At 48.0% G+C, this 11,480-nt stretch overlaps 1 protein-coding gene across 1 annotated transcript; it reads right to left on the minus strand.

Annotated features, from left to right (window-relative positions):
• Positions 1-8,847: 8,847 nt before the first annotated feature.
• On the minus strand, positions 8,848-10,047 carry LOC122663067. Its single transcript, XM_043858774.1, has 2 exons — positions 9,958-10,047; positions 8,848-9,276 (listed from the first exon to the last, which is right to left on the minus strand). The coding sequence occupies exons 1-2, from the start codon at positions 10,045-10,047 to the stop codon at positions 8,848-8,850; spliced, it is 519 nt and encodes a 172-aa protein (XP_043714709.1).
• Between the last annotated feature and the right edge of the window lie 1,433 nt (positions 10,048-11,480).

Below are 11,480 nucleotides of genomic sequence, written 5' to 3' on the forward strand. Positions count from 1 at the left end.
GGAAGCTAAGCTCGAACGGGAGGTCTCATATGGATAGAGAAGAGAAAGAAAGCTTTGATGAAAGCTTGGATGAAGATGAACTTCTTAGAGGCAGTGGCACTAGCTGTAGCTCTTCAAGAAGAATAGACAAAGTGAATCCTCAATTGAAGGTAATGGAGATTTTTAGTTTTCGGTTTTTAATCAATTCTTCTGTTCAAGTGGGGTTCGGGTTGTGTTCATCAGGGGCCGGATGAGGTGATTGGGGTTTCAGTTCCTCGAAGAGCTCACTTGGTTTGGTCTTTTTTATTCCTTTGGTTCTTTCTCTATTTGTATTTCATTGACGAGGTAATCAATATTGTTCATTTTTTACTTCAGGTTCGGTAAAGAGGTTTCAGGACTGGAGTGCTCGACAATTCTCTGCTTCACCTCTTCGACTGAGTGTGGCTTTGCCTTCTCCTCCTTCATCAAATGCATCGACCAAAGCAAAGAGAAAACTGGTGGTGTGTGCAACTTTTTTTTTCCTTTTTTGGGAAAACCCGAAAAACCTTCCATTTTGAACAAGATTCTGATGTGTAATTTTGAGAAAACAAAGTGGTTATGAACACTGTTTCTAAATTTTTCTGATTTTTCTTCTCTTTTTTGGGTGGGTTGATTATTACCATTTCAGTTGTTGCATTGATGAGTTTCTTCTCCTCTTGTCAATATTCAGATTTCTCTTTAATTTTTATTTCTCTTCCTAGTAGTATCCATTATGCATTATTTTATTGAGTTAATCTTTATTCTTTGCTTACTTAAGTAATGCTTCTTGCTAATCTTGCAGGTTTTGATTTCTGAAAACGAAGTTGAAGTTGCACAATTCCTGTATGGACTAACCATGCTACAATCTCATCAATCTCCTACGAAGTCAATGGATTTCAGAGTCCTTCACAAGTTGATCACAAGCACAACTCGGAAAATGAAGGCTCTGGTTTAATTCTGTCTAAAACTTCTATCTCCAGGGTCAACTGTAGTTTCTTCTCCATCTTCACAGCCAGTAATCTTGTTTGAAGAAGGGAATGTTTTTCAATTCATTCCTTTTTTCCCAATAACTCACTAAGAATGGATAAATTGATTAGTAGGTTACCAGGTGAAAAGGAAGGGCAATCTAGGTATTTAAAGACATGAGGGGAGAAGGAGATGTAAAAGTTTAAAAGCAGGGGAGTATCAGAAAAGAAGTTTATGGTAGGGGAGTTTTAGTCAATATGGGCTAAGTGTAGGGGAGTGATAGTAATTGCCCCAATTTTTAAATGTATTTGATGACATTACCATTGAATAAAATTGAATGGTTCTTTATCTTTTTGTAGTTTGAATTTTTAAAGTTTATGGGATCTGCATGTAATGGTTGATGTCATTAATCAACGAGGTTGTGAGTGTAGTTGTAAAGCCAAGAATACATGTCCCATATGTTGGTGGGAGGAATCAAAATAATAAGGTGTTGCGTGTGAAAACCTCCGCCACCCGGTTGGCCCGCGAATGAGCCTGCAAAAACCAAGTTAGCATAAGAGAGCCGGAGTGACTCCGGCCAAGGACTCTCCGACGCTCAAGTCAGGTCTCCAAAACAACCGCGATTCAACTTAGTGAAAAGTGAGTTGAGCATTTGAGCTCCATACCTGAGTATTTATAGGATGAGAGTAGGGCGACAAAGGAGAATCCTTGAATGGTAAGAGTTATATTTTTGGTAGGAGTCTGACTGGCAGAGTCGCAATTGGACGTGGAGTCTTTACTTGGTAAGAGTCATCATCTGAACGTCATACGGTTCCTCTTTTGGAGGGTGATCTGATCTGGCTGAGCTGGCGTATCCCACGAATGTTGGGATGTCTGACGTGGCTTCGTGATCTTATTAACCGGAGCTCGGCTAGGGAGTCGGCTCCTACTCGGTCGGTCTGAGAAAATGGGGACGTTGACCTTGTCACCCCACCACATGGGGCTCCAACCCGATGTCGACCCGGGAGGGCTCGGCCACGTTGTCGGCCCTGGGGGACTTGACTGTGTCACCGACCCTGTGGGGCTCAGCAAAGTTGGCTGCCTCGGCGACCTCAACTATGGCGCCGAGCTCGTGGTACTCGGCCTCGTCCTCGGGTGCTGAGGACTCGCAGGTTCTGTGACCACCTTTTCCCAGGGCCCAACGATTCGGTTTGGTTTGGTTCGGCCTCGGTCACGCCATGTGTCAGCCGCTGGTTGGTCGCCATTTTGTGACTCATCACTTGCCCCCCCCCCCACTCATCAAGGCTCGGCTCGGCCTTGGTGAGTATGCTTCGATGAGTAATGAGTTTCATTTGTGCTGGCCGAGGTCGAGGTCTTCTGACGTGACATTAAATGCTGCTAGTGGCACATCAGGCGGCGCTTCATTTCCTATGTGACACGTTGCTCAGCATCATCATTGCTCTTGAAACGTGTTGATCTAGGTCGTTAGATCTACGCGGTTTTTCTCGGGCCATTAGATCTTGACATTTCGGTTACCCCTCAGCCACTATAAATAGGGGGCACTGTTCCTCATTTACTCTTGCTTGAATTTCTAGAGCACTCAGCTATCTTAGAGTTCTCGGTCTCCCCAGCTTTTCAGCTCATCTTGTTCTCGGCATCATCAGCTTATTTTCTGCTCTCTTCGACGTAGGCGCTCATCCGCTTTTGGAGGGTCTTTCCTACATCTCCCCCCTATTACTTTGTCCTTAACCTCAGCTCCAGTAAGTTCCCTAGTCTTCTTAATTATGTCAGTCGGTAGTGAGGAGGTTCCCGCCGAGCTGCGTAATGTTGTGAGCCTGAGCCGAGGGTTCTCAGAACTATCCCGTATTGTGGACCTTTTGGGCTCGGATTTGGAAGAGCCCGGGTCAGTGGATCCTCGTCCCTCCGGTGTTGCCCAGCTTCTACTACCTCACCAACCTACCCGTTCGGCTCAGCCTACCCCTGAGGACCGAGAGGGGGATACCGACTCGTCCTCTGATGAGGATGAGTCTTCAGAAGATGGAGAGGGGTTGGTGGAATCGGCGGTCGAGGCCCCCGACCTTGTCAAAGGTAGTGTCGGAGCTATTGAGAGTACAATCTCCGAGTCCGAGCTTGAGGAGCTTCGGGTCTGCTATGGGATTCTAGATACCATCTCTCTGAGCTCCAAGGCCTCGGGAAATGGCATGCTTCATCTGCCCTGATGAGGTGGCCCTCTATGAGATAGCCTTTAGGTATGGCTTCTATTTCCCAGTCCTCCGTTTGGTGGACGAGATCTTGGAACACTAGCACTTATCGCCAAGCCAGCTGACTCCAAACGCGTGACTGATTATATACGACGTCCACGTGTTCTTTGACCAACTAGGTCGTGTGGCAACTACGGCCCTCTTCTCCTAACTCTGCTACCTGAAGCAGTTTCATGATCGGGGGTGGTACTACTTCTCCCGCTGAAGCCAGCGAAACTCAATAGTAAATGCTTTCAACTTCTTGGAGCGAGTCCCGACCTCCAACAAGCACTGGAAGCCTCTGTTCTTCTTCGCCTCTATCCCCGATACTCCATTTAGGACCAAGTAGAAGGAGATAAAGTTGAAGTATGTCAATCGCCAACCCTGAATGAGTACGACCAGGAATCGTACAACATGATTCTTAAGGGTCGGCCATTAAACGTTTTGCAGCTTCTTGACGAGAAGTTCCTCCGACTCTAGAGGCTGACCCCCGGTAAGTGGTCAAGGTCAAGCTCTCGTCTCGATAATTATTGTTCTCACTCGTGTGTTTGACCACCCTCTCTCTCTTTTTTGCAGTGGTTGGTGATCTTCCTCAGCTCGACGCGGCTCAGATGAAGGCCGAGCTCAGGGAGAAGAAGAAGAAGAAAGTGGCAGAGAAGGCTAAGCACAAAGCTGTGGCCGACAAGCCAAAGGGCATGGGATTGGTGGGGCTGATCCAAAAGGACGTGGTGATCGACATCGAGGCTGACCTCCCCAAGGCTTCGGTATCCCTCCCGAAGAAGAAGGATCGGGACGAGCCCTCCTCGTCACTGGAGAAGCGACACAAAGGGGGGAAGATCTCTGTCAACCTTAAGGGACACACTCCCCCCGGGGTTTCCCTCGGTCACTGGGGGCCCCTCTCTGGTAGGGCCTCAACCACCAACGTGCCCTTTCGTCCCTCCTGGCAGCTGTTCCCGGGGGGCACAGCATTGCACTCCAAGACCCCAAGGCTTCTAGTAGACTGGACTTTCCTCACCGACCTGAGCAATGCCAAGCTCTCAGGTTCGTTGTTTCATGACATGGCCATCATAAGTGGCTCATCCCTTAGACTCACGTCTATTCTCTCTTTCTTTTCTTTTTTATGTGTCCTTTGATTTACCAGTTATTCTTTTCTTTTCGCAGGGCTTCTCCAAGGCTACCAAGGCCACTCTCCGTTTTGCCCAACTGTCAGCGGACAATGCCTCACTGGAGGAGCAAGCCAAAATGGCTGGAGAGGCTGCCAAGAGTGCCATCTGGGAGAGCCGAGAGGAGGGGAAAAGGAAGAAAGTCGAGTCTAACCTGGAAGCGGCGAGGGCCGAGCTGAAGGCCCTAAAGGAGAGGTCGGCCAAGGAGGTCTAGGACCTGAAAGCCGAGCTGGGTGGTCTGGAGGAGGGGGCCAAGGCCGACCTGCAGAAGGCCAGGAAGGAGGTCATGGACAACTATCTGCAGCTAGAGGACTTTCGAGAGGTGCTCCACCAACTGAGTAAGCCCACCTATGCCTAGAGGTTCAGCGACGGTCGGGCTAAGGTGTTGAATGAGCTGTGGGAGTCTCATCCTAATTTGGATCTCTAGCAGTTTGACGAGGACGCTACCACCTTGGTTGAGACCACCGAAGCCGAGGATGGGGTCAAGGTGGAGCAAACAACCTTGGATCCTGCCGGACCTACCCTTGGGGTCTCCGACCTTCCTGCCGAAGACCTCCCCAAGGATGTGCCAACTTCTTAAAGGTTGCCCCCCTTTGTACTTTTTGTTTTTATGAATGTATGGTGGACCCGCCAAGGTCTCTTTTTCTTTTCTTTTTTTTTTGTACATTTCTGCCAATTCATTGACTTTTTATTAATGAAAAGTTTTTCTTTTTCTAAGTGTTTGTTGTCAATTTTCATTCTCAGTAGATAGTATAGGAGGACCCAATCCCCAACGTTACTAGGCTGAGCCTTCGTACTTGGAGATTTTCTGTTTTAGAGATTGCACTCAGACGTTTAGGTATACAAATACGCCGACACGGGGGGCGATCGTTGAGGTCGACCTGAGTTTGACCTCAAGCCCCACCTTTGAGGGCGACCCGTGGCCAATCCTTTTACCTTGGGATTTTTCCATAATTTCTTTCTTGGTCCTTAAGTTCTCGTGGTCGGCCAATCTATGAGGATCGATCTTATGACTTGCCAACCTATGAGGGTCGGTCTTTGGGGTCGATCAATCTATGAAGATTGGTCTTATGACTTGTCGACCTATGAGGGTCGGTCTTCGGGGTCGGCCAATCTATGAGGATTGGTCTTATGACTTTGAGAAACAACAATTTGGAGTAAACTAGGAGCTTGAATGAGATCTTTTCTTTATTGATGTCAGAATTTTTTGAAATGAGAACAACAAATTTTATTAAAATGAACTCGAGCCAACCTCTAACAATCTTCTATTGATAAAATTTCTTTAGGTTCTCAGAATTCCAAGGTCGGGGTATCTTCTTGCCCCCTAGAGTCTTCAATCGATACGTTCCCGATCGGTTCTGTTTGGAGACTATATATGGTCCTTCCCAATTTGGGGCGAGCTTCCCTTGTTGTCGCGGTTGAGATGCACTAGCCTTCCTAAGGACCAGATCCCCTTGACGAAATAGGCATTCCTTCACTTTTGAGTTGTAATACTTTTCCATTCTCTACTGGTACGCCATGTTTCTTAGTAACACATCTTCCCTTACTTCATCAAGGAAGTCTAGGTTTGCCCTCAGGCCGTCTTCATATGTCTTCTCATCGAAGTCGAGCGTCTTGTAGGATGAGGCCTTCACCTCTATCAGAGTGAGTGCTTCGGTCCTATACACCAATCTAAATAGGCTCTCCCCGGTAGGGGTTCTTACGATCGTTCTATATGCCTATAGTACGCTGGGTAGCTCTTCTACCCATCTCCCCTTAGCCTCATCCAGCCTTCTCTTTACTCATTCTAGCAACGTTCTGTTAGACACCTCAACTTGACCATTGGCTTTTGGATGAGCCACTGCCACCGGGTGAAAGTCTATATAGAAGTGCTAGTAAAATCCCTAAAAGTTTGGGTTGTCGAACTACTTTTCGTTATCGGTGATTAGTACCTTGGGAAGACCAAATCGGTAGATGACTTTATCTCAGAAATCTCCATATTTTTCTTAGTGATAGTTTCCAATGGCTCTGCCTCAATCCACATAGTGAAATAGTAAATGGCTACGACCAGGTACTTTCTATTCCCTGAGGCCGGGATAAAATCTCTAAGTATGTCCATCCCCCAAATGGTGAAGAGGAAAGGACTCAGCATAGGGGTCAGGTTTGTCGCGGGCTTATGTGATACCGGGGTGAATAATTGGCATTTCTTGCAAGTCTTCACATATTTCATGGCCACTTCTTGCATTCTCGGCCAATATGCTGATGCTCGGCCTCCCATATGACTTTTGCATATTCCTTTGTGTACTTCGGCTAAAGCATACTCGGCACCTTTTGGTTCGAGACATTTAAGTAGCGGAGCTGAGACAGCCCTCTTGTACAAAACTCCATCGACCATGGTGTACTTTGCGGCTCAAATTTTGACTTTCCTCGCTTCCTCTCAACTCTCGGGGAGTTGATCATTCTCTAAATAATTGATGATCGGATCCATCTAACTTGGACCGTCTTCTTCGATGTAATTGATGACCTTCTTCTTGTTTCACGATGGCTCATCCAGGATTTTGATATAGACCGAACTATTTAGACTTGGCACTTCGACCTCGGCCAGCCACGATAGGGAGTCACTCACGAATTTTCTTCTCGTGGTACTCGAGTCATCTCAAAATGTTCGAACTCGACAATTAATCCTCGGGCTAGTCCTAGTTAAGCGATCATTCTTTCATCTTTTGCCTCATACTCCCTGTTAACCTGGTTGACCACGAGTTACGAGTCACTTCTTGCTTTCAATCGTTTAATGCGTATGGCCTTGGCGACCCGGAGCCCGGCTAGTAAAGCCTCATACTCGGTCTCGTTATTGGAGGCTGAGAATCTGAGCCTTAATGCATATTGGATGCGGAATCCCTCAGGACTGACCAACATTAGCCCCGTACCACTTCCAACCGCGTAACTCGACCCATAACATTCCTAATCCATGTATGTTCCATCTCATCTATAGTGGTCGGCCTCTCACCTCCTCGAACCTCGGGGTTGGCCACGGTACATTCGGCGATGAACTCTGCCAGGGCTTACCCTTTTACGACCGTGCGGGGTTGATAGTCAATGTTGTATTCACTCAGCTCCACCGCCCATGTGATCAGCCATCCTGACACGTCTGGCTTGTGTAATATCTTCTTGAGGGGTTGGTCGGTCAGAACTGCGATCAGGTGGGCTTGGAAGTATCGCCTCAGCTTTCTTGTCACTGTTACAAGTGCAAACACGACCTTCTCGAACGTGGAGTATCCCGTTTCCGCATCAATTAGCACATGACTGACATAGTATATTGGCTTTTGGACCTTATCCTCTTCTTTTAGTAGTTCGGCACTGACGCCCACAAGCATTGAGGCTAAGTAGAGTTGGAGCTCTTCTTTCGGATCGGGTCAGGAGAGGAGAGGTGGATTCTCCAGATACCATTTTAGCTCCCTAAAAGCTTGTTGGCACTCGCTCATCCACACAAAATCCTTTGGGTTCCGAAGGTTCTTCAATGTCTTGAAGAAAGGTAGACACTTGTCGCCCGACCTTGACATAAACGTCGCCAATGCCATCACTCTTTCGTTTAGCCTTTGCACCTCACGGACCGTCTTGGGAGGGGTCATCTCTTGGATGGCTCTGATCTTTGCCAGGTTAGCCTGTATGCCTCAAACGGAGACCATAAAGCAGAGGAACTTTCCTGAGGTCACCCTGAAGGCGCACTTGGCGGGCTTCAACTTCATCTGATTTTTCCTCAACACTCCGAAAGCTTCTAGGTCGACTAGATGGTGTTCAGCCTTCAGGCTCTTGGCTAGCATGTAATCTATGTATACTTCCATATTTCAGCCGATCTGATCTTGAAACATATGGTTGACCATCCTTTGGTATGTAGCCCCCGCGTTCTTCAACCCAAAGGTCATTACTTTCTAGCAAAAGTTCTCTTGATCAGTTTGGAAGGCTGTGTATGCCTCATCTTCTTCGTGCATGAGGATCTGATTGTAGCCGGAGTACTCATCCATGAAGCTGAGCATCTCATGACCAGCGGTGGCATCGATCAACAAGTCAATTCGAGGTAGGGGGTACTCATCTTTTGGACACGCCTTGTTGAGGTCGGTGTAATCAATGCACATCGTCCACTTTTCGTTTGGTGTGGGAACCATGACGACGTTCGCCAACCACGTTGGGAACTTCTCTTCCCTGATGAAGTCGAATTATCGGAGCTTTTTCACCTCTTCTCTGATCATAGTCTGCGGTCAAGGGCGTAGTTCCTCCTTTTCTGTTGAATTGGTTCTTGGGTCGAATCGATGTGGTCGGTGCTCGGCTACATCCATGTTCCTTTTTAGGAAATCTCTGAGTTTTTCTCTTTTCTCCATACTCAGTAGTGAGCCTAGTTGGACTGTCTTGGTAGGGTCGGTCTCATCCAGAGGGAATGGAATAAGGTATTCCATCGATTTTCCCCGTCGCTTAGTTAGCTGATCCCGTTGGTCTTCCGGGAGATCTTCTTCACACATTGCCATTCCTCAAATGTTACCTTTGTTCTGTTTGACGAACATCACGTAGCATTCTCGGGCCTTCTTTTGATCACCTCTTATTTTGCCAATCCCATTCTCCGTCGGGAACTTCATCTTGAGGTGAATTGGCAAGATGATGGCTCGAAGGGCGGTGAGGGTCGGCCGATCGAGTATGGCGTTAAAGGCCACTACTGACCTCACCACCATGAACTTGACCTTGACGGTTGCTTGACACGGTTCTTCCCCGATTGTAACCATCAACTCAATTGAGCCTTTGGTCTTTGCCGATGCTCCTGAGAACCCGTGTATGGAGGTCCCTTTAGGTTTGAGGACATCATCGCCGAAGCTGAATTGTCTATATGCATCAAGGGACATCAGATCTATCAATGCTCCTATGTCTACCAATACCCGGTGAATGGGTCTCTTCGCAATCTCTACCTGCACCACCAAAGCATCATCATGACATAAGCTTATACCTTCGAGGTCAGCGTCGGTGAAGGAGATCACTGTCCCGATCCTCGCTATTATGTTCGGCATCTCTGCCACCACTACGAACCGCGCGTTGGCCTTTGCCTTTCTTATTTACTCCTATCTGGGACCTCTGAGGATAGTGTATATCGGTGCCCCTTTGGCATCACTCGACCCCAAACCTCTGTCTTTCTTTTTTGGTCGAGCTTAGTTTTAATCGCGTTCGGCCCTCGGGTCGTCTCACCTCGGCTCGTCCCTCTTTCGATCACGGTTTTCATTTTGCGTACCTCTCCATTCGTCTCGACCCCCTTTCACGTATCTCTTCAAATGTCTAGCTTTTATCAACTCTTCAATTTCCCTCTTCAACTGAAAGCAGTCTTTGGTGTCATGGCCAATGTCTTTGTGAAATTGACAATACTTGTTCGGTTTTTGAGAAGTTCCCGATTGTATTGGTCGAGGTCGGTGCATGTATCCCTCATCTTGGACCTGCATCAAGAGCTCCTTGCGAGACATGTTCAAGGGGGTGTACTCCAGATTTTGAACTCGATCAGTCCTCTCGGGTCAGCAAACAGTTTTGGTCTGCTTGTCTTCCTCTACCACTGACCTCTTCTTCTCGCTCTTACTTTCGTTGGCCTATCGGACTTGGAGCACCTCAGCCATGTTAGCGAATTCATTGCACCTCTCCAGGAGCTCAGCCATATTTTTTGTCAGTTTTTGAGCCAAATCCTTGATGAGGTCCATGTCTGAGAGACAATTGCTCATTACTGTGTGGGATGTGGCTTCATCCAGATCCTTGATGTCTAAGGATTCTTTGTTAAAACGGGAAACAAAGGCTCGGATGGACTAGTCAGGCTTCTGCATCGTACTCAAGATTGATTGTCGTCTTCTTGTGCTTCATACTACTCTAGAAGCATGTGATAAACGCTTTGCAGAGTTTGAAGAAATTCATGATGAAGTTCGGCCTCAGCCATGAAAACCAAGAAGTGGCCACACCCTTGAGGGACGCCGAGAATGCGCAGTAGGAAACTATTTCTGATCCTCCGTACATGGTCATCATGGAGTTAAAATAATTGGCATGGTCGATGGGGTCGATCGTCCCGTCATACCTGTCGAAGAAGGGGGTTTGAACCCCAGTGGTAGCGGCGCGTTCATGATCTCGGGGGGATGAGGGTGTTGCCCTAGAATCAAATACGCATCCCCCATTGTATGCTTTTTCATCCCTTTGAGCTTTTCATCGAGTTCTCGTAGCCATCACTCCACTTTGATTTCCTGGGGTCGGTCATCGTGTTCAACTGCCTGAGGTCGATCGGATCCTCGGCCTCGATCTTCACGTTCGATTAAGTTACCATTCTGTTCTGTATGGCCATCACGTTCGGCTTGGCTGTTCTCTCGACTAACAACTCTTTGAGGACTTTGTTGTTGGTCCCTTCGATGTGAGTAAGCGTGGCGTGACTCTTTCGATTGTGAGTGATTCCTTCGGGGTCCTTCGGGTGGCCTCGGTGCCCCCGGTGTTTACTGTTCTCCTGAGATGATTGATCTCCTTGACATCGAGGCTGCCGGGTTGAGTTCTTCCCGTGCCTTAGATCCAGCTTGTCCGTTCTCATCCCTTGAGTTCAGCCACTGAGGTGGAGTTCGATGAAGTGGTCAAGAAGATGTCGATCGACTCGGCTTACCTCGGGCTCGATTATCGTGACTCGAGGAGCGTCGGGACGGCGCATATGGCAATGGCGGCACTTGGTGGCTGACCCAAGTTCCCCCTTAGCCGGTTGAGCCATGAGGGTGTGCAACGTCTCATTAGTGTGAAGCATCCGTAGTTAGAGGTCCATGAATCAATGATTATTAGCTGGGGCCTCGGGGTCAAGATCTTTTGGTATGGGAGGCAGCGGCAGCAAGTTAACACAGACCACCATCGGTTCACCCTACGGCCGTTCTTGCGGTGCCAAATGCAATAGGCTAGGCTCGTTAATGCTGTCCCCGAGCGGGGTCGGTTCGATCGCCGCTTTCGCACCACGTCAATTTCCTCCTCCACATGGAGGTCTTCTTGTCACTCCTGGGTGTAAACTTTTGGGTGGAGGCAAGTTTCTCGCTCCCCCGCCGGGTTGCGTTCCCTCTCCCCTAGAGACGGTACCATGTTGACCCGACCTCGTATGCACCATTGTTCTTCGCTCTTCCGA

Source organism: Telopea speciosissima, chromosome 5, assembly GCF_018873765.1.
Source record: "Telopea speciosissima isolate NSW1024214 ecotype Mountain lineage chromosome 5, Tspe_v1, whole genome shotgun sequence".
Taxonomy (NCBI): Eukaryota; Viridiplantae; Streptophyta; class Magnoliopsida; order Proteales; family Proteaceae; genus Telopea; species Telopea speciosissima.